The sequence below is a fragment of the Perca fluviatilis genome, chromosome 13 (genome assembly GCF_010015445.1).
Source record: "Perca fluviatilis chromosome 13, GENO_Pfluv_1.0, whole genome shotgun sequence".
Classification (NCBI taxonomy): Eukaryota; Metazoa; Chordata; class Actinopteri; order Perciformes; family Percidae; genus Perca; species Perca fluviatilis.
In genome coordinates this window covers 19139007-19163324 of record NC_053124.1, presented here as the reverse complement: position 1 = coordinate 19163324, position 24318 = coordinate 19139007, and the positions used below count along the sequence as shown (strand labels likewise).

General features: G+C 41.1%; 1 protein-coding gene across 1 annotated transcript; it reads left to right on the top strand.

Moving 5' to 3' along the window:
• rnf19a (ring finger protein 19A, RBR E3 ubiquitin protein ligase) lies at window positions 1-22988 on the top strand. The gene is made up of 10 exons (XM_039820067.1): window positions 1-154; window positions 9500-10368; window positions 14762-14970; window positions 15127-15271; window positions 15758-15920; window positions 17421-17535; window positions 17753-17911; window positions 20028-20247; window positions 20372-20515; window positions 21029-22988. The coding sequence occupies exons 2-10, from the start codon at window positions 9761-9763 to the stop codon at window positions 21831-21833; spliced, it is 2568 nt and encodes an 855-aa protein (XP_039676001.1). The 5' UTR covers window positions 1-154; window positions 9500-9760; the 3' UTR covers window positions 21834-22988.
• The last annotated feature ends 1330 nt before the right edge of the window (window positions 22989-24318 follow it).

Below are 24318 nucleotides of genomic sequence, written 5' to 3'. Positions count from 1 at the left end.
CTTGACGAAAAAAGTCAGACTCACTCGGGGAATGTACCTTGTTGGCCGTGCTGCGAAGTTTTCTGCAAATATAACGTTAACGCTAACTGAGAGATGGAGACAACGGTGTACACTTCTGTTGTGAAGTAAAAGGAGACCAGGTGAACATTTAACGGTGAGTGTGTGTAAGAATATTATTTACAGCCAGATCTAGCTAAGTTTTAGTTAAGATCACCTACAGATCACAACTTCCTCCCCGAAGCTGACGAGCAGCTAGCAGTTTTTAGCTTTGTTAGCTTGTGAATTTTCTCCTTGTTAAACTCTAGGTCGGCGGAAAGCCTCTGCTGGCAGGTAAAGTTTTATGGCCGTTAAGGTTGCTTAGCTACTTAGATAACCATATTGTCGATTCAACTGTCCAGCGAGTTAGTAAACCCCACAGCACAGCTAGTCAGCAACTCTTTGGGCGATTAAAGTTAGGCACTAGCTATCCTGCTAGCCAAATCTGATTTCGTTAGCTAGTAGGCTAGCCAGGTGGAAAGTGTACAGAATTAGGTCCTTCCTGTGACGAGCATCAGATGACACATACGGTGCCTTTTTTCGTTTTCTTTCGTTATTTTAACGATGCCGCTATTTTATTAACAGCATTTTTATTAAAACTAACGTTACGTGGATTGGTGTTTTGCATGCGAAATAACGTTATTCTCAATATCCTCATTTGTTTGCAGAACGTACTAACTATAAATCACTACAGCTCCAGGCGACTAAATTATTGTTGACTCTACATTTATGTTGTATTCATAACTTATAAGACATTTGTACTAAGTGCAATGTTCGAGCAGATGCTTGGTTATTGTAGCTAAAGTAAAGACATGCTCATAGACCTTTAATATTTACAGTCAATGGGCATGCTTCACAATGTTATTAGAATTATTTTTTTAAAGGTTATGTTATATGCACTTATAAGTGACCCAATACCAGTACATCATTTGGTGCTCTATTTTGGGCATTTCATTACTTTTGCTTCACATAGTAGTGGTATTCGTGTAAAAGTTCTGTTTGTGTAGGTGTAATTTGCCCTGTATAGGCATCATGACAAATATACAAAACAAAAATATATGTCTATAAAAAATATATTTTCTATGATCTCTTACTATAACTAAGAGTTCAATCGAAAAATGATTAAAACTTCAAAACAAAAGGTAATGTTAGCTTCTAGATAAAAAGTGCCCAATGGAATAAAGGAATTTACAATATAATAAAATCAATACATTTGTTCTTTATATTGTTTTTTTGTTTATTGTCTTATTCATGGTAATTCTTTCCTTCAGGGTTTTTCTGTTTCTGTCACTTTTATAGCATAGTCAACAATGTTTTACTGAATATATAACGTATCAATTACTGGGCAAGTCCTTCCCTATTTAATGTGTGACTTTTATAGCATGCCTGCTAAATTAATCCAAGCCATCCTTACTGGAAGCTTTCCATCAGTGAGTCATAAAGTGCTTTGCTTTCCCCTAATGGTCTGTTACTGTTTAACTTAACTTTCAGTCGCAGACTTGCTAAATGTAAACTGAATTAAACTGTTAATACTCCTAAGTTTGATTACATTTTGGGACCCATATGTTTGTTAAAAATGACATTAATACATCCACGTTTGGGGACACGCGCAGCCATGGACATGATAGAGGCAGCGGCTCCACCTGGGAAAACGGGGAGATCGACCCATGCTGCCTGTCTTGAAAAACTAACTAACTGTGCGCTGCATTTGAATTTAGGGCAGGAAAGCTGGCCCCGACGTTCAGATTGTATTACTTGGCAGAGCAGCAAAAACAAGCACTTTCATCAGTGGGTCATATGCTCAATCACTCTTGTTTTAACTCACTCTTTGATAGATAGGAACTTAACAGATAAATAACTATATAAAAATGTTATGGACTACAACTTTAAGCAATTTCTTATGCTTTGAGCCGAGGATTATGTCCTTACAGGTGCAGTAGGTAAGACATATAAAACTAACTTTCTGTCATATTTGCTGAAACTGACCCTATATTCCAGTAGAACTACATGAAGCAGGTAATAATAAAAAAATAAAAATCTGGCTCATATGGCACCACCTACAGCCTGTGGTGCGATTTGCAAAAATCCACCGCTCCCTGTTCAAATGCACCAATCATGGCCAGGGGGGGGTGTCTAACTGCGTGTCAATCACTGCTCATGCACATGCATTCATTCTCCCTTATGGGGGGAGGGGCTTAGGAGACCGTTTTGGGCTTTAGCAGAAAGGGGGGAGGGGCTGAGAAGTTGTCGATGTTCAATTTTTTTCTTTTTTTCTTGACACTTCTTGACACAAGGGTTTGCAACATCACCCCCACTTCTAATTTGTAAAAATTAGAATCTAGGGACCTATAAAAATCTCAACTAGGGTAACAATTCTTCAGTCTGAACTAGTCTCAGGTTAACTGACCTAAATTTGCAGGGGGGAAACATTATGCAAATACCAGTAGAAATGCTGTTTGATATTAATTTTTGAATTAGCTGTATTTAGCCAATCAAAACATAAATGTTTTGGACGTATTTGTATAATCCAGTGATAATCACCATTCAGTCCTTGCTGTGAGTGGGACACTTACAGACAGCAGCCTGTGACAGAGTGACACTCAAGACCCATGGGCTGTGAATCAAAAACATTTGCCTTTTTGCAATAATGTTTCCTATCTACAAACATGGACACATATCTTGACTTTTCTTTTGGCTGAATGAATTGGCTATCAAACATTTGTGCACTGATAGATAGCCAACAGGCCCAACACGTTAACATAACCCATTTCCCCTTTAGTTAGCTAGCAAAGACAAGAAGCAGACTGCATCTGGTGGTAAGGGCCCATAGTTGCACAAGTAACAATTAAAAAAATGACGATTTGAAAGTAATTTTATAATATATATTGAAAAATCTTACCAAGATTTGACACACTAATTTGTGTACATTACTGCTCGCTACTGCTGTCCTGGAAGCAAGACGTGTATAAAGAAGTGCAGGAAATCTGTTGCTAAGAAATCAAGCCGTCATTGAATGGGCAGCAAACTTTAGACTTCTAGAATTCAGTCACGATGTGGCTCTTCTCCTTTATTTTCCTTTTTAGAACCCCACTGGGCGGCATAGATGTCCCTCTATGCAGTAGGCAAATGGTATCTCCCCTGCTGTATCCGGGGCAAACACAAGCCATCTTTTATGCTGTCGCCATGGTGCTGAATGGAGAAATGGAAAAATAATAAGTCATGTTTAAATTGCCTTTTTAAACGATAACTTTTTTTTATTTTTATTTAAAATGTTCGAGAAGTTTGCTACCTAATCATTGCATCTCCGGCTGCATCTTTAGTTTTACTGCCTCGTTATAATGTAGCAGTTACAGTGGAACAGTACTTTGCCTGTTCTGTAAATCAGACTGTTTAGTAAATAGTGCTGAAAGCAGCCTCAGAGGCATTTGCTCCAGTGTCTCCTGTTGATACTCTCTGTTGAACGTCAGGCATTAATATTATACTTTGGCTGGCAGATAATAGGCTAGATAGAGATTCATTAAGCTACAGGGTTGTTTCGATGTCCAGCTGACAGAAAGTTGGCCTACACCTGATGAATGTTGGGCAGTCAATCAATAATTTTTTTTTCCATTTGCTTCAGAGGGATGTCTTGTTCTGTAGACAGCAGTGACAGTTCCAAAAAAAGCTGAAATATTTCCTATCAATGTAAAGTCATGTAAAAAAAAAAAAAAAAAAGTAGCTTTTCTATAGAATTTGTCATCCAGTCTCTGGGCTGTTCCTCTGTCTCAAGCCGTAATAAATGAATGCATTGTTATGATCAGGAAGACTTTCCCCCGGCTGGAATGCCACCGGAAATTAGTGTACGTGATGATCACTTTGCAGAAGAACGCTTTGAGCCTCTCGTTGCCAGTGTTGGAAGCCAATCATTGTATGTGGGATTTATTTGAAGGTAGACATAGGCAACCAAACTCACTAAATTCCCGAAGCTTACATCATCTATCCCTAAATTTGGTCTTCGGCATTGAGAAACACAGCAGGGATTCCTTCTTAATACACTCCTGATGACCTAAAACCCACCCAAGCTCATTTACACACCATTTTAAATCAACACTGTCAACCAAGAATTCAAATCGGGAATACTGTTTGGATGGTATGTCAGATAATGTGCACCTCCAGTAATTGTGGTTTCGTCAGGAATGCCATAAACTGGAGATAGTTCAACTACAGCTTTGTCAAAAGTAGGTGAAGTGGATTGGAAAAGACCCAATGTCCAATTCAATGCAGAGGAAATGCCAGAGCCGGGTGACGGTCGTGTCTGTTTAAACTACAGGACTGGGCTGATATTTTTCTGGTTTCCAAAGGCATGGAACACATTTGTTGTGATATAGGTTAATTATGAAGGGAGTGACAGTTGTTAAAAGATGAGAATTCAATCCAGAACACTGAAAGATAATGTCAAATAAAGTGTGCATGTTATAGGTTTATGAAAAATACTTCACATTGGCTGATATATTGTCATGTTTTAGTAACTCTATATTGATATTGGCCTAAAGAATAATTTTTTTTACACTATATTTAAACTATATCATCCTGTGAATGTATCTGGGTCTGTTAAACCCTTACCCTTTTGATTAGACTCTGGGAGATGCATCTCACTGGTATGTGCTGATATTTTTGAAACCACTGAATGGTTTAAGGATGTATTTTCACATCAGCACAACGTTATACATTTGGTATTCAATCGTTCCAGAAAAAGAATTGCATCTGCCGTCGACTGTTGCCTTGTTTTATTTGTTCTCTTCTGTTTACTTTGGAACTAGAAGAAGAGCTGTGGAAAATGTTAATGAAAATATTCAGGGAAGTATGTTTCTTTGGGAGAGATTAATGTTTCTGTTTATAGCTTATTAATTATGTAAACAAAAATACCAAACGTATTAATGAAACAGTGTTTGACGTGTGCAGTCACAGACCTGTAACATAACATGTTCCATTGCAATTTGGTTATGCATCTAATTGTCTCTTTGCAAAATGATAGGCAATGGAAACCTGGATTTATTTTGTTTATTGCAATGCAAGAGCAAACATGTTGTCTTGTGGTCTGGAGGTCTATACTTGTTAAAACCTTTTACCACTGCAGCCCCAAGTGACTCATTTTGTTACTGTTCTTTTCCCAGTCTATCTCGACACGTAAATTACAGTGTGACTCCCAAAGAATTTCAGTAACCTTGCATTGACCTGTCTCTTCAGTAGAGAACCACAGATTTAAATCATACTACAATGGCAATCATGATGTAGCATCAGCTGATTCACACTCACTGACTTCTTTTTAGAGTTGACGGAGGGTTGAAACCTTTTATTCTGCCGCAGTAGGCTTCCTGCCCTGGGGTTGTCTCAGGAACTGGGACACCATCCCAGTGTGTGAGCCGCGGTTGCATGTGATTGCCTTTGAGCCACACAACTTGAATACATGCATTTTCGTGCACAAACACAAACGCACACACTGACCGCAGTCGGAAAATCCCACTCACTGTCCGTATGGTGTCGATGCAGGCTTTCCCCCCCCCATTTAATTACGCCTTGGGAGTGTAATTTCACATCGACTTGCGGGTTGCCTGAAATTGCCCCTCCGTCTTGTTAAAATTTCCACTTGCTCACATGACTTGGCTAGTTGACCCAATACATTATCAAGCTTTATGATGATTTATGATTTGGACATCACTTCAGCCAGTACCAGACAGGCCTCACAGTGGAAGTTATTAAGTTGAGCTATATACCACAGTTTAGTGCTAGGATACTCAAGGATGACTCTGGAAATTTCCTGCTTAAATGTTTTCAGTAGTTGCTATTAGAAGATCATTCTACTTGACTGAATTGAGTATTTAATTTATTTACCAAGGTTACCAGATAATGCGACGCGCCTGTTGTCACAAAGAGTTCTACAGGCTACAGTATAGTGTCAAATGTCCGCACAGTCTGTCTTTGAGTGGCATCATTGTGTCTTTATTTTAAGAGGAGACGACGCACACCTCAAGGAAGTAGAACCAACAAACTGTCTGATGTTTCGTCTCGCGTCACCTCACATCATCTAATGTCGCTTTACCCACTGGTGTATTTGTTGCTTCGATTTCAGATGTCATTTGCAGGCTTTGGGTTTTAAATGTCACTCTTAAACTTTCAGAAAGAGCAATTAAAACACATTATTCTTTACAACTTGGCTGCAGTGTTAATGGCTTAATGACATGCAATTATGGTTTATACTTAAAACATCTTATTTATCTTTAGTTCACAGTTAAACATTTAGGTAACCTTGCATTACATTTATTTATATGTTGTAGTCAGTTAGCTTGTGACTTCTTAGTAACACCTAATCCTCTTTACCTCATGTTGGTTAAATTTAGTTTTTTTTTACTGCCCGTATGGTACTGCCTTTTAGATAATTGATATAGTACCTCGGAGATACTTGGTATACTTTTTAAAAAGTAATACAATAACGTTTTGAGAAAAGGAGCAAAGGCCTAATTAATGAGTGAGCATATTGTTTGATATTATTTAGTGACCAAATTGAAAGATGAGATATCATCAGGATCTGTGAGACTGCAGATAACAATTATTCTTGAGACTTTCTGGACAATCATTCTAGCTGTCATTCATAACCGCAGTTGTGTTTTTCTCGTCATGAGTCAAGAGCGGCTCTACTACTTAAAGGTGTAAAAAAAGTGTTTTTTTCCCCAAATCATAACAGTCCTGGTATCCCCTTAATTTCACAGCAATCACAGTGTTGGTACCATAGACTGTATTAACATATTGGTATGTATTGGTTGGTACTCTGAATGTGACCTCAAATGAGGTGAAATGACTAGATGTTTACACTGCCTTTACTTCACAGCGGGTAGACTGAATGTAAACACTTAAGAAAGAATTTGGTGGTTCATACTGGGTCGATTGCCAATTGGCATTTATCATTTGTGGCAATTGGCAATTTAATATGAATTTGAAAGTGAAGTAAGAAGAGACATCAAACTGCTTCAAAAGGGCCAAATCGTTTGTGCCCAAATTGCAGGTACACTGGTTGAAAGATCAGAGAAAGAATTTAGTATGTCAAGGGAAAAGTCGTTGCATGACACAACAAAACAAACCCCATTTTCAAAGAAGCCAAAACCCTCCAGTGTCCTCTGTATACCTTTGCAGTACACAGTCACTGTTAGTAGGCCATTGATTAATGATTAATTGGTTGACCTGTCAGTGACCTGTTCTCTGCTGATTTTTTTTCTCCAAATCAGCTTCCTATGTGGGTTTTTGTTGTATTTACAGTATGTTTTTGAAGGTTTAGGTCTTTCCATAGAGCTCTTCTTTAGGCTCGAGAGGTTGATAGTTTTCTGACAGCTAGTTCCTTTTGTTCATTGTGCATTGTTGGTGAGATTACTGCTGCTTAACGTTGGAAATGTTGCTGAAAACACTAAGCCTCATACAGCTTTTAACTTATATTTACATCTATTTTACAGCATATTTCCCTCCAAGCTAACTTTAGGAGCTCTTATGCAACAGAGGTAATCAGAAAGGTGGAATAGTGGAAGGCCATATTTAGAGTCAATTGAGATGAATTGCCGTTTTCTCGTGGCATCAGAGAGCCTCTCAAATGAACATCAACTGACCACTTGAGATTCTGCTTTTCCATTTTTCTGTGGGAAACTGACTGCTGCTAAACAGAAAACGTATTCAGTTGGAAAAGTGGACCGAAGTAGCAATTTGGTCCCTCAGCTTTAAAAACCTCTGAGTTGTTTGCCTTGAGTTTAATTTACATTTACACTACACAACACAGGTTGGATGTTGGGCCCACATCCCAGACCATCTTCCAAATGTGGCCTGAGTCGGTGTGTTTTGGGTGCATTCACACTTATTTTTTTTAGAGGTGTTGACTTGCACCCAAGAAGCATTTCAGTGCTAGTTGTTAATGCAGAATTATTTCAATTTATATTATTTGGTGGATTATGAAAGAGGAAGGAGAGTCTAGGCGCTGGCTGACTGGCTGGCTGGCTGGCTGGCTGAATAGACTAGAACACTAAAGTAGCCATAGTAAAACTTAACTGCTGCCTGCATGTCATCATGAGGGCATATAAACCGCAGCCAGTCAGACTAAGGTTTGTAGGTTATGAGAGGGAGCGTTTGTGAACTGCAGGATTGCTGTTCCAGTTGAGATTTGCAGCGGGCTTTTTAATTAGTCACATTATGGTTCCCCTTCGGAATTTTCCTGAAATTAGTCTCTAATGACAAACATACTCAAAGTCAAAGTTTAGAGCATACAGATAGTGAAAGGAAATCATTCTTTGTCCTCCATTTTGACCATTTGGTATTATGCTTTAGGATTTTGACAGATGAACCTGCAAGTTTAGTTTTAAGGACATGTCCGGACCAGTGAAAACAAATCACCCTAAAACTGGGCAGAGGAGTGGACAATATATTTCTCATTTGTAGGTTTGTCCGATGCAGTCCAACTGAGAGTCAACTCTGAAAACCCCTGATTCTGGGATAGCACTAGTTCAAATTCCTGTGGCTTAAACCTAGTGAGAATTTAAACTAAAGAAAGATACAATCTCTTAACCAGGGCATAAAATGTGTTGGAATAGCGGTCACATCGTGTTGAAATGAACTAATGAACCAACATGGTTCAATTGTGTTTGTGTCTCATGGTCAAACTATAATCTCAAGGAGATGCAAGCGTGAGAATGAGACATTAGCACTCACATTCAGCTTCTCCACCTTCCATTAGTTGGTTTCTTTAGGAATGACTCCAGGGCAGAAATGTTTATTCAAAAGATGTCAATTCATTAGCTGAATCTGTGGACTCTATGGAAGCCTGCATAGCACCACCACACCCACAAACGGTGTTGGTTTATTTCAGCATGAGCTTTGCTTCTCCTTACTTGAAAGTCACTACTATTTTAACTACTTGTTCGGTTCTGTGTAGCACCACGTTCAAACAGCTAACCACATCCACTACAAGTGCACTTGAGCACTGCTCTCAAAGATGATGAGTTATGCTTTGTTGTTCATATTGTGTAAAATAACAGCATGTAAAGCACTCGAGGCAAGGTGTGGCCGCCGCTCTAGAGGCACACTAACGCAGCTGTGGCCACATCTGAGTTCTGTGATGACAAAGAAAAACAGGATTTTGCTTGTTTTGCCTACACATGACTAATACACACTCTCCAGGGAAAGCCTGCAGACAATTTATGACAGGAGTCTCCCATGCACAAACACACGTACGCAGAAGATGCGCCTGAAAAAAGGCTTAAAGCCTGCCAGAAAACTCTTCTTAATTATCTAAGGGATTGTCATTCCTTTCCACACAAGCCCATGAAACGCCTCAATGATGGCTGTCTTGTCTTAGATTTCTCCAGTTGATTGGTTGTTATGCATCCTGAATCATCCCAATGTTTTGTGTCTCTACCTGATTTTCTGTTTTTTTTTTTCTTCTGTCTGTCAGGTTGGTGTCCTACATCTGAACATCTACATCTCATCACTGTGATTTAAACCAGTGACAGACCACACGACAGACTTCCAGACCTCCTATACCAGCTTCCAGCCACTATGACCTAGCTAACAGAGGCCCAGGCCCCTCCCCTGACCATCCTTTCCTCTAAACCCCAGTCTGTCTCTCCCATCTTCCTCATTCACCTAGTCCTTCATTTCCTCTCCTGATGTGGTGATTTCTGGTTGCACCACCAGCGGCGCCCCTTCTAGCGCGATGAGCAGCCTGCACCAGCAGCATCATGGCAGCACAGGCTCAGAACGAGACCTTCACTCTGCTGCCTCCTCAGTTAGCCTCCCTTCAGTTAGAAAGACCCCCAAAAAACGCCGTCTGTCCCTCCACTCATTCTTCAGTCGGCGACGCCGGCCTGACCGTGACCCCAAGCGCAAGTCCAGGCCTCTGCAGGCTGGAGCTGGAGTGGAAGGCATTGTCAGCACAGAAAGCGTCCAGTCAGAGCCTGTCCATGATAAAACTTCTGCCCACTCTGCACTGGCCGTAGCATCGACCTCGTCAGTGTCCGATTCTTCATCGGAGCTGCTGGAGTGCCCACTGTGCCTACTGCGCCATGCACGCGAACGCTTCCCAGACATCATGACCTGTCCCCACCGGTCCTGTGCAGACTGCCTGCGACAGTACCTGCGCATCGAGATCTCAGAGTCTCGTGTCAATATCTGCTGCCCCGAGTGCTCAGAGCGCTTCAATCCCCACGACATCCAGATGATCCTGGGGAACCGAGCCCTCATGGAGAAGTACGAGGAGTTCATGCTGAGGAGGTGGCTGGTGGCCGAACCTGACTGCCGCTGGTGCCCGGCCCCTGACTGTGGGTAAGAATAAGAGCTGAGGGGTAATATAGGCTACTCAGAGATTACCATATTGCATCCTGCTCTTTACATAAAATATGACCCACCAGCTACATGGAAGTGAGACCCTTTTTGATTTGTTTTGAAGTATTGAAGTTAGAGGGTGACATGACGATTTTAAAAGGGTTTTACTCTTAGACAAATTAAAAAGATTTTGCAGTCAGGTGTAACTTGGTCTCGCTTTGCCAGACCTTCCTCCACAGCGCTGCGGAGGAGGGTCTGGCTAGTCCATACAACATTCCGGGATGGGAGAAAAACGTGCTCTGGTTTATTGGCATTTCTTTAAACCAATCACAATCGTCATGGGCGCCGGGAAGAGACACGGCGCCGCTGCGAAATAGCCTCAGGAAGGAACCTGTTTTGGTGAAGCGTGTACGTTCAAAAGTAGTTTTAGTCGTGCAACAGAAAACTCAGATTGGACAGATAGTCTAGCTAGCTGTCTGGATTTACCCTGCAGAGATCTGAGGAGCGGTTAACCATAGTCCTCATACATCGACCAGAGTTTAAAATTCCAACACAAAGAGTGGAAGTGGAACGTTGTGGATATAGACTATAGGTGTAACTCAAGGGTAGGATTGAATTTGAAATTTTTTTTATATTCAGTGTTGTCCACCTAACATTTATGGCAACAAAGCAAGATAGGAAAACACAAATAGATCCACACACTAAATTGCTCCCGTTTAGAAAGGACCTCGAAATGTCACTACTTAAAGCATTAACATCCTTCTAATGCAAGCTATTGTGGTGTGGTGTGTTGATCTATTTGTGTTTTTCTACTTTGATCCAGCACCTATCCCCACTAGGGATCTGGGTGTCTTCTTTATTGTTTCTTAACAAAGCCAGTTAACCATAAAAATATCAACCATGTGAGACTTTTTCCATCTCAGGCTACAACTTTTCTTAAATATTTTAAAATCTCTTTCGGTTGCCTGCGTTGTGCTTGATGTTTCGTGCTTCTGAAAAAGTTACACGAGTCCCAAAATAACATAGTAAGCAGCTACATTAAGGAAACGTCAGGGCTTTAATCTGGCCTTTTGAAGTTCACACCAGCTTTTGCATTGATGTCTGAGTTATAAATAACTCAGAGCAGTAATAGACCTGTTTGTTCTGTCAGCCTCATGAGTCAGCCAAAAAAGACGGGGGCAGCAAGCGATGATGATATTGTTATTAGACCGTACCGAACATTTTCTAATCGCATAGTGAATGAAGCTGGAACTGATTGCTTGTTGTTAATAATAATAATCATTGTCATTGTCATCATACCGTCATGTTTTATTTACTGTAAAGCACTTTCTCAACAATGTTACAAAGCGTTTTACAGTAGCACAAAATGAAAAAATTAAGCAGTAAAACGATGAACAACATAAAAAAGTAAAAATTAAAGTTTTAGAATTAAAATGTTTAAATGAGCAAAATAAAAACAAACTTCCAGGTATTGAATTTGAGCATTTTAGTAATGTAAATGATTCGCCTGATATCAGATGGAATTCTTCAAACCTCAAGCCACTCCTTCAGCCCCTCTTAAAAAAAGATGTTATTGTAATTGAGGGATAAATTGTTGTTCTGGTTTCCTCTTTGACAAGGAGGTGACGGTGTAGGTGAGGGTCGGGTCAGGGTATGTTTGGAGCTGTTAGGGATTCAACAGTTTGCTCACAGGGGCCTGAACTGAAGCTGACATTATGCTCTGTAGCTCACTGGGTCATCACCCTGCTTTACCTGTTGTTTACTGCCCCTGTAGGCCACGACAACCACCATGCACACAGCATCATTGAAACTGCTCATCTGCATTTGCGTCAGTCTATTTTTTTATTGTGCCGATGCTGGCACTAAGGTTTTGAAAGAAAACTATTCATACATAGTGCGTCATGGAGTTTTGGAGCAGTTACTAACCCACTTTAGTTTTGAGTGATTGCCGAATTCATTAATGCCTTTAACCCCTTCTCTCTCTCTCTCTCTCTCTCTCTCTCTCTCTCTCTCTCTCTCTCTCTCTCTCTCTCTCTCTCTCTCTCTGCTTTGTTGCATCAACATCAACACTGCTGACCCTGTCTGTTAGAATAATGGCTCTTTCATGAGCTTGTTTCAGCTCTTCTTGCTCGCGTCATCTAATCAGTTTAGCTCTGGCTCACTGTCACACTTTCCACCGGTTAATGCTGCGCTCTTAATTGTTGTATAATTACTCTCACAAGTTATTGGGCTGCGTTTGTCCGCTCAGCAGCTCACACATGAAAGAATCCTCTCTGGACAAACATTTTATTGAAAGAGATAAATCATTTGTCTTTTTGCAGACTTGGGCAGAGTCTCTCTACAGTGGTGTCATAGATAGTTCAATGCACATGCAAAGGTCTTTTTGGAAATTCTCCCATCCAGTTTACGACTTATATACCATTTGCCATCAGTTTGCCTCACTGAGGTGTTAGTGGAGACTGTCTGAAAACTGTCTAGACTGAATGCTCTGTGGGTATATATGGTGCCACATTGTGTCAATTTTTAGGAACAATTTGAAAAAAGCATCATAAAAAATAATGCTGCGACGTTAGTTATCGGTTAACGTTTTTTTTGTTTTTGTTACCTTCATCTGACACCATAGCACTACACCAAACCACTACAAAATATTTAGAATATTATGGAAATTCTGCAGTATTTGTGACTCTCATTTTTAACTTTGTAGTGACTTTGCCCCAAATGAAGACCCTAAGTGTGAAACCAGTTGGGGTTTTTAACTGTAATAATTCAAAGAGAGACTTTCAAATCACCCTGCTCTAATTTAAGCTAGATTGACTAACGTTTCTTTTTCTTTTTTTCTGTCCATTTTATCACTTTTTTTCAATTTTCCAGACGACCTCAAGGTTCTTGGATCTCAGTGCATGGAAAATGGATTGAGCATTTCTTGTTTGTAATGTTTGCTCAAGTAGGGCTGCAAGGGGCTTTAATTAATCTCCCAATTGTTTTCTCGAGGAATCATTTGTTCTATAAAACATAAAAAAAATGGAAAAATGCCCATCATAAATGTCAGTGCCTAAGATGACCTGTTTTGTAACACAGGCTAAAGCCCAAATATATTCTGTTTACTATAATGCAGGAAAAGCAGCACATTTCTAACATTTGAGAAGCACCATCAAATGTTTGGCATCATTGTTTGAAAAAAGATTTAAAACAATGAACGGATTATTCTAATGGGGGCAGAAAAAGGCTGAAGGTTTCATGCAAGCTGCAGACTTTTATTCTAATAATTTACACTGGACCTTCATGCTTTTGCACACAGTCATATCCAGTATAGTCCAGTTTAATACGTCAGCCAGTGTTTGTTTTTCCTTATCGTATGTTTCTAATGTTCCCATGATAACCCTGCTGTGGGATGCTGAATCATTGCAGCAATCTCAGGGTTTAACTGAGGTCGTCCTACACACATGCCATATATACTTACTTTAGTAATAGGGCAGGTGCTCTGCGCTCTTTTCTACATTATCGAAGGTGTTTCCTTTCAACAAAATCATTATTAATGTCTTATTGTATCCATACCAGAGGGACACAACGAGTTTATGAGTCAGCAAACAAGGAAACGGTTGCTACCAATTATTTTTATTATTTAAACAAATAATAAAGCCATTTAATTGAGGCAGTAATTGTGTTGGGTTATAAATGACTGCTGCAAGATTTTTTTTTTAGTGCCAGTTTGTCAAGTTGAATTACATATTTACGTTTATAACCAAACAGGTGTTGGACTTTGCCTCAGTCATGCCGTGTACCTTTCAATAATAGTTCATAAATAGTGCACTGTTATGATTGATGAGGGATATTATGGTGACATGCAGACATGCAGAGCTGATTATGCAAGCACGGATTTATTGTAACAGAGCTCATTGGTAAATTCATCATGGAAAAATTCAGCTAATTTCATGTGTTTATGTAACAAATGCTTCTCAAGGTGTTGGATTCCTGAAGATGTATATAGCAGTGGCCGGGTTGGCTTAGTTGGTAGAACAGGCGCACATATACAGGGAGGTTTATGCCTTGACGCAGAGGTCCAGGGTTCGGCTCTGACCTGTGACGATTTCCTGCATGTCTCCCCTCCCCTTTCTCCCCTAGCTGTCCTGTCCATTAAAGGTGGAAATGCCCAAAAAAAAATAAAAAAAAAAAAGATGTAAAGAAGTGTAGCCTATACTGCAAAGGTTTATTGGATTTTTATGTTTAAACACACTGAAAAATGACTCCCTGGTTTAACCCACTCTAGTGTATTCCCCTACACTTATCATTTTTGCCCTGCTGACCCCTAGTGTTGTGCTAAAGTAACTACGACATTGCTCTCCTACCAGCAAATACTAACCACCATGTCGGCTAAATTTGTTTTCTCTCTCAGTTACGCAGTCATTGCGTTTGGCTGTGCCAGTTGCCCGAAGATCACCTGTGGGCGTGAGGGCTGTGGGACAGAGTTCTGCTATCACTGCAAACAGCTGTGGCATCCCAACCAGACATGTGACTCTGCACGGCAACAAAGGGCCCAAACCCTCCGGTTGAGAAGTTTCAGGTCCTCATCACTCAGCTACAGCCAAGAGAGTGGAGCTGCAGGTAATATACAAATAAACACATTTGCACTCGAATGCTCACACACATCTGTACCTTCAGCACACCCATCACCTTTTTTAAGCCACAGTATACAATATGCACCAAAAATCCTGTGTTCAAAATGCTTCTCTCGCTTTCCCCTTAATCAACCCCCACCAGGTGATGACATCAAGCCCTGCCCTCGGTGTGCTGCCTACATCATCAAGATGAATGATGGGAGCTGTAATCACATGACCTGTGCTGTCTGTGGCTGCGAGTTTTGCTGGCTGTGCATGAAGGAGATCTCTGACCTGCACTATTTAAGGTGAAACAAACATACAGTACAAAAGAACTGCTCATCTGCACTCAGTAGTTACTACAGTTGTTTCCTTTCAGTATTTTTTTTTTTTTTTTATCTGTTTTTTTTTTAAAGATAATTTTTAGGCATTTTGCCTTCATTTTACAACCAACAGTGTAGCATCAAATTTCTGTTTTGTTTTAGTGTAAAAGTTCATTCTTGACCTTGGAAATAGTAATTTGACAAAATAATCTTAACTCATGGTCCAATAACGAGCCGTTCCCAGAGTTTTAGTTGCTAAGTTTTTATTTAGTTTTTGACAGTTTTTCCTGAATATATCAGTGCTTATCACTTTACTTATGTTTCAGCCCTAGTCTTAGTAGTTATAGTAAACATGATACACTCTCTCTCTCTCTCTCTCTCTCTTTCTCTTTCTCTTTCTCTTTCTTTCTCTTTCTCTTTCTCTTTGTTTGCCCTGACAACCCATTTCTTCTCTCCCTCAAATCCTCTCAGTCCGTCAGGCTGCACCTTCTGGGGGAAGAAGCCCTGGAGCAGAAAGAAGAAGATCCTGTGGCAGCTCGGCACGTTGGTGGGCGCGCCCGTGGGCATCGCCCTCATAGCCGGCATTGCCATCCCTGCAATGATCATTGGCATTCCAGTCTATGTGGGCAGAAAGGTGAGAAGCAGTGTTGTAGGCAGAAATAGTATTTTGGGCGGGCCAGTACAAAAGTGAGTGGGCCATTTTCTACGTAGTAGCAAAAAGGACAATCTGAAAAAAAACAGCAACAATTTTACCTTCCAACATACTGCATTACAACGGCAATAGCAGTACTGTCTCCAACATGCTCAACCAACAAAACTCAGAGTTTGTACACAACAATATAGACAAAAACCTGTTGATTATTGATTAACCTATTCAGGCTAAAATATATTTGCACCGGCAGAACCAGCAGCATTGGCTCTGCACAGCACTGTTATAAAATTAACCATTTTATTGCACAAAGTGGCAACTAATCATGAACCCAAACAGCAGAGAAGGCATCTAAATTACATACTGCATGACATAGAATAGCCTACATCAGACAAAAATCGCACATGTAACATATCCTATCCATATGCTTCAGGACTATGGTCAGATCATGAGCAGCAAATGCGCTGCCAGCAGTAAAAGAAAATCAAAGAATGAAAACTTCCAGCCTAGCATTGTTTGAATTATGAAAGATATAATGAAAAGTGGCCAGCAAGGCGCCAAATCATAGACAGTGTGTCAATTCCATGGCAGTGACAGGACCAAAGAAAACTAAAAACTACGTCACTCACAGATAAGTTATCTTCTTATTTAATGTGGGCAAAACACAAACGCGTTTCAGCTATAAGCCATCATCAGTGTTCATCATTTCTTACTAAATAGGAAGGTTACTAGATTACTTAAATAAAAACGCAAGAAGCATGAAATACGTTTTACTTAATGTTACCTCTGTGAGGGCCATGTAGCACTCAAACACACTCCTCTCTCGCTGATGGGCTGTCAGCTCCGCTGGGGAAATGTCTGCACATGCTGCAGAAAAGCTTGTCCTTATTTCCACTGTATTCCATCCACGAAAACTGTCCATACCATACCTGTTGTTACCATAGCAACCACCTACGTTCCAAGGCTTCCTAATTGTTTGATCCTTATTCAATGGTTTAAACTGTTTCGTTTTAATCAGAAGAGAAGACCCATTAAACACACACACAACTAGTTATGTTACCATTTCTTTTTTTTACATACATTTGAATATTTTTCATAACAAAACAAAACATATTGCTCAAACTTGGCTGGGCGGGCCAGTGAGTAAAGTGGGCGGGCCAGTGCCGCCCTGGCCCATTACTGGCTACGCGCCTGGTGAGAGCTAACACCAGACAGCTGAGGAATGATATGCAACAATAGTGGTCAAAACCAACAGTTTATTCACATAAATGGAAAGCATAGAACTACAGTGTGACATGCAATACACATGTTATCTAAATACAGTACACTGTATGTACCTTTTTAAGCATGTGTGAGGGGCACAGCCCCTCAATCATTGTTCAAGAATCTCTCCAGTTCATTTTGCTTCCTTGTATGATTTCCGAGTCACAGTTGCCGATAATGTGAATTAATTCCAAGTTAATTAACAATGACTTTCCTCCTCAGATCCATAATCGCTACGAGGGCAAGGACATCTCTAAACACAAGAGGAACTTGGTAATAGCTGGTGGTGTGACGCTTTCTGTGATCGTGTCCCCTGTAGTTGCAGCAGTCACTGTTGGTAAGAAAGAAGGGCTTCTTTCTCTTTTACCTTTTTGAATTTCTCTACTTTATCTGTGTCATGACAACATTTGAATTATTTTAAAGGGTGTACTTGGTGGGACACTAGTATTAATCTGTATAAAAGCATATATGATGCTATAAATTTACAGTTTACCATTTCACCCAGATAAAACGTTCACTGTTTAAGTGTGTACTGTTTACAATGTGCTGTGCAGGCATTGGCGTCCCCATCATGCTGGCGTACGTCTACGGAGTTGTCCCAATCTCACTGTGCCGGAGTGGCGGCTGTGGAGTGTCTACTGGCAATGGCAAAGGGGTGCGAATCGAGTTTGACGACGAAAATGACAACATAGGTAGCGGGGCAGCAGCCACAGGTCAGCATCTCTAATGAAAGCAATGCCCCTTATTTCCTATGTTCCCAGGAGGATGCAGAATATATAAGAGTACAACTTAAACTATAGCTTCAACTTAACTTTATTGTCCCCAAATGGAAACTTGTTTTTCAGTCAGGTGAAACACAGACTTAAAAATAAAATACATAAATCATACATTGCAAATATGTTAAAAGGTGACCGCAAAACATAACACCCAGAGTACATCAAGCCATCTTCCAAAGAACTTTAACAAACCATGGATCATATCAGATGAAAAGCCTGCAAACACAGGAATGTCAAGAAACCTGTTGCATTTCTGTCTGTTGAACTACACAAGGAGTTGTGGTAGATGTGTGTGCTTGGGCATTTGTATTCATGCCACTCGGTTAAAACGCCCATATTATGCTCATTTTCAGGTTCATAATTGTATTTCGAGGTTGTACCAGAATAGGTTTACATGGTTTCATTTTCAAAAAAACCCATATTTTTGTTGTACTGCACATTGCTGCAGCTCCTCTTTTCACCCGGTTTGTTGAGTTCTCTGTTTTAGCTACAGAGTGAGACATCACACTTCTATCCCATCTTTGTTGGAAGTTGCACATGCGCAGTAGCTAGGTACTGGGCTAGAAGCTAACGCTGCTAGCGGTTAGCCACCTCGTTCTCAATGGCAAAACACTGCTACACACACAAGTTCACCCTAATCTACAAAAGAAATTGTATAGAACTACTTATATGTCCCTCGTCTGCAGGTATTCAACGCAAAGTTGGAAGTGCGCCCTCGTTTAGAAGAAGTCTCCCGGCTAATCCTGCCTTGTACTGACTGAAGTTGGAGAAACTGCTAGTTGATGTGGTATTAGCTAAAGTGGTTATTCGCACACCAAATGTTTCGGCCGATGACGTAGATAGCCCTGACAATTTTGACCAGCTCACTCGGAGACTGAAGGCAGGATACATTCAGAAACCCGTATCTCATTCAAAACACCATGGATGGTTTTTCTCCAGGTTTGTATGCGTGTGGAAGCACCAGAGTCACAAAATAACCCCAAATCCCCAATTTTATTTTTTTTTTCCATAATATGGGCACTTTAAGCTTGCAGAAGTACACCTACATCTGTCAGTGCCTTTGTGTGGACTTAAATAATCAATAGCCCATGAAGTGCCAAAACAGTTGAGGTGTGCAATGGTGCGAAATGACTGGCGCAGTGTTAGTGGTTTTTTTCTGTCACCGTGTGTTTGTCACTGTCAAACTAACGGATGTGTGAGGTCCAGCTTTCCCAGGAAGTGTTTACACAGACGGATTGTATTTCTTTCACAGCTTCTGTCAACACTGGAAATGATGATTATGAATCCAAATGACAGCAAGGACTTTGACCTTACCAGGTGTGAGACATGATGACACTTATTCACACCTAGCTCCGATTCTCCACTGGGCACATCTGTGCTGCGTTCCAGCTGTGTTCCGGTTTTATTCCGTCCTCCGCCACGTGCCATACCACACCGGGAGCGTCTCAGAAGCGGAGCGTCTTGCTGCCCGACTTGCAGTTTTTATTTACTTGAAAGTGCCCTGCGAGAGTATAAACTGACTGGATACTCTCGCTGTTTCACTTCCTGCGCGGCTGTCTGAACGGCCTGCGGCTCGCGTGAAAATGGACCTGGCGCATATCTTTAGCGGTGCGGATTGGAGAGCTTCTGGGACGCGCTGTAGCACAGCTGGTGGGTTATCAAGCATTGACTTGAATGGGCGCGGGGCACGCAACGGGCCCGGAACACAGCGCAGACGCGCCTGGTGGAAATTAGGGGTAAGAATTCATCAATCTGGTGTTCCAGGATGAATTAAAAGCCTATGTCAGTGAGGTCATTGATATAACTTAAGAAGAATAAACTTTGCACCCTGACCTCAATTTCACTTTTGTTTGCTGTTGTTATCTGGGGTCGCCTGCCCCAATTCTCCTTTATGGCTCAATCTGTATTTCCCTCCTCCTCCTTTTGACCCATTTCTTTCTTTTTTCCACGCCAAATAGTTATTTGCTGCACATACATTATGGCTCTTCTTGGTCAGTCCAAACCTTCTCTAAATTAACAAAATTACACTTCCTGTTGCCCCTTTTCTCCTCAGACACAACCTCTGTGGCAGAGACTCGGCTCAACAATCCCAGCCTCGGCGATGGAGCGAGTGTCGGTGGCCTGACGGGCCTGAGCCTCAGTGTCAGCGGGAGCCACATGGAGCGCTGCGGCATGAGCTCCACTCAGCGGGACAACATGAGCGACAATGCCAGCACCACGGCCCTCGCAGGGACCAGCATCACAGGCAGCCTCTCTGGCAGCTGCTACAACAGGTAATAGACCTGGATGATCTCTGCATTGCTATAAATTGTAGCCATTTTGTTTTTCTACACTGGCTAAAGCAAACATGCAGTGACTCATCGAGGCCTACATTTTTGTTTCAATTGTTGTTTTCAGGATGGAAGTGCAGGCTGATGTCCAGAAGGAGCGCTGCAGTCTGAGCGGGGAGTCAGCCACTGTCAGTCTCGGGACAATCAGTGACAACGCAAGCACAAAAGCTATGGCAGGTTCCATCCTCAATGCCTATATGCCTCTGGAAAGGTTAGTAGTCTGAGCATTCTCATCTTACTTGTTACACCAGCACATTTCTGACCTATTTTTAAAAAGAAATCCCTGTCCTAGTTTTTCTCCTTTTGCCAGAGGCCCTGTGGTCAAATTGTTTGAAAGAAAGTCATTGTGTGTTTTATCAGTATTTATTGTACTGCGCTTTCTGCTTTCGTAGACAATGATGCCAGTAGCACATAAAACAGTTGATTCTTGGGAGCCTGGTTAGCTCACCTGGTAGGGCGCGCACCCATATATAGAGGTTTAACTCCTCGACGCAGCGGCCGCGGGTTCAACTCCGACCTGCGGCCCTTTGCTGCATGTCATTCCCTCTCTCTCCCCTTTCATGTCTTCAGCTGTCCTATAAAAATAAAGGCCTAAAATGTTGATTATTAATAAATATTCCAGTGAATATGCATGATAGATGCCAAACATAGAAGTTGTAATACTGAATGATTTGTTCTATAACTGATAAATATAAAGTTAATTTGGAGTGATGTTATTTTGCAGAGACAATAGTCTGGACGTCCAGGCAGACTTGGAGTCCAAACAGGAAAAGATGAGGCACTGCAGCGCCAGCAGCAGCCTGGATGAAGCCAGCTGTAGCAGTAGCACTGCCGGCCTTAAAGGTGCTAGCGGTGGTACATGCTCATGCCCGTCCACCTGCTGCTGTGCGGAGCACGACAACCACTGCTGTCCCTCGTCCCCCTGGTCAAAGGAACCCTGCACTTCAGGGGGAAAGAAGAGCAGAGGAAAGCTTTGGAAAAGCGCTAGCAGCAGCAAAGGAGACACAAAAATAAACGAGACACAAGGAGATATAGATGCTCAGCTCCTGGAGCAGCGCAGCACCAACTCCTCTGAGTTCGATTCACCATCTCTGAGCGGCAGCCTGCCCTCAGTGGCCGACTCACACTGTAGCCACTTCTCATCAGAGCTCAGCTGCTCCGACCCTGAAACCTCAAGACCGGCTCATCCACTCTGCTCTGGCCCAACAGACCCCCACCCTCATCATCCCTCCACCAACTTCAATGACGTCACCATCACACCCATGCCTGAGGTGGAGAACGACCGCCTGGAGCATTACCTGCCTCTGAGTAGCCGTGCAGCCTTCACCCACCACCTGCTATCATCATCTCCAGCTGCTTCACCAAAAGAGGGATGTAGCGGGGCGTTTCTATACATCAGTGAGGAGAGGGAAGGCGCCATCACAGACACGGAGCCAGAGAAGGACGACAAAATACAAGAGACCAGCAAAAACACTGCCGCACAGCCTGCAAGCCCAACAAGGAGCCGCTGTATACAAACCGATATTTAAAGGAACTCTCCTGTTCTTTGGGTGTTGGCAGTGCTACCACTACTAGCTCAGTTAGCCTTGTCACCTAAGTTCACTCTTAAGTGACCCCCCTCCCCCCAGCATCTTGGGAAACTGGTGGTCAGGTTTAAGGCTATAAGTTCAAGTCTAATTATATTTGTACCTGCTGTGGAGGCAGGCAGGAATATTATGTGAATGTCAGTCTATAGAGTTACAGAGGGTCAGAGTCGAAGTTGGAGTGAGAATTGTGACTAAAGTAAACGGTAAAGGCAGATCAGTGGGTTCTGTTTTTCAGTGACAGAGCAAGCAAGACGTGGGAACCAGAGGTTTCAGCCTGTTGTTGAAGTGCCATCTGGAGCAGCAAGGCCTATAGTAGGTGGAGCTGAATGTATTTGGACAGGTTGTAATGTAGGTTATCCAGGTGATCTGCAAAGCCTGACCCCTGAATGATGTTCTGAATCCAAGTTTGAGGCAGATCTTAACCTTTTCCTAATGCTTACAAAAAGCAGACGTAATAAAGCTGGGTAGAGGAGCAAGTAAAATGTTTGATATTATTTCCAATAGAAAGTTGAGCTGCTATCCTAACGCCTGAACATATCCTCCCTCGTGACATCTTCAAAAATCTGGTTTGCCTGAATTAGGGATGGATATGTCATCTCACTGTGGTCCACCACTGTGCCACCAATTCATTCTGTGACTTCTTAAACGGCATGAGAAACACCACAGCTATAAGGATTGTTGAACCTGAGAGGGACCAGTCCGTACAGTAGCACATTTTATTTTTCCATAATCATCTATAAGAAAAATTATTATTGTTGCTTTTGTTTAAAATGTGACTCCTGTTTTTTGTGTTCTTTGCTTATTTTTATTTTCCATTTTGGGAAAGTTGTTTTTAATGTTGAAGCCCAGTGTTGGGTCCAAACCTGTTAGTATGATCAGGTGGAAAATAGTGTTGACGAGTCAAAACGTAGCATATTGTGGATTTAAGACAATGGCCGTCTTCACAAGCCTCTGTCTGCTCTGGTGAAATAATACTTTTGTTTGTGGTTGCATCTTTGCAAATGTAATCAAGTCTTCACTGCAACTTTTTAGTGTATTATGGTTTTATTTGAGGTATATTAAAGAAAGGGAATTTTAAGTTATTCCTTGTAAACGTAACTGAGCGCAGCCCAATTTTTTTATTTGGAACTGTAGCATTTCTTTCAATTTTATAGGGCTTGTTTTAGTGATCAGGCACTAAAACTGGAAAGTCAACCAAACAATGTCTTTGCAATAACAAAATGAAACTTTCAAATAACGTTATCAGCAAGAGCATGTGTCCAGTCAAGGGAGCACATTAACTTTATAGCAAAAAAAACCTTGATATAGTTAAAGGTGCAATGGGAAACTCCTCTTGTGTATTTGAGCACATACATCTGTCAGTGATTTAATATTCAGTATTGAATGTATGATGATAATAGAGTTACATTCTTGATTATCCCTCAGTGATATCCAAATCAAAATATAAGTTTTGATTCAGAGCTTTGGGTGTATTTTATCTTCAATGTGTTTTAAGTTGTTTTTAAGTCCTTGCAAATGATTTAATTTTTTTGGACCCACAGTGCCTTTTGGGGGAAAATCCTTTGTATATTATTATAATTACAGTTATTTTGTTTTTATTTCCTCATTCTGTATGTCTTCAAATGATAAACATAAAACTCATGAGAGAATGAATTATATTTGCCTCATATAATGCTTCAAATGCATTATACTAAATACTCACCCTCCCCTGAGTGCTAATGCTAGCTGTCACACTAGCTTGTTTAGCCTACCAAATACTGCTCTCAGGCCACTACATTAAACCTGATTTTGGGGCAGTACTTTAAATCTTGACCAAAATATTAGTTTGGGTCATTTTTAGGAATACTATTTTGAAAATGTTTCCCTAAAGTAGCCAAAGACAGTTCTTGTGCATTGATAGTCAGCTCCTGTTGGCAATAAAACGCTGTTTATCCAAAGCAATCAGCATTTTGAGAATCAGATGTGTTCAGCAGCCTGACCACAGATTACTTTGCTGTGACGTCAACCAGCCGAGCTCAGCAGGAGATGTCAGAGCAATGACTTGATCTTTAGAGAAGCTGTGATTTTGGCTAAAGGAGTTCTGGTGCACCTCAAAGGACCTCCGTCTGCACGATATTCTCACCCTCTTAAAGTTCCTTCTGTAAAAAATGCCTGTTAAATTCCTGAGTTTTATATTATTATTTGAAGACTAGAGCCAGGTATATTTTCTAACTTGGTCAAAAGAAGTGTATGCTATTTGAAAAAGTATATATTCCCTAATAATTAGTTTTTCTAATATGCATGTAAATGCATATCCTGAAATAAAAAAATTCTCAATCAAGCTTGTTTTGTGTAAATTTCCACATGAAAATGATGGTTTTCTGTAGTGCAATCATTTGCCTATTATGTAGTTAAGTTTATTATAACATGCCAAGGGACCGAAGATTAC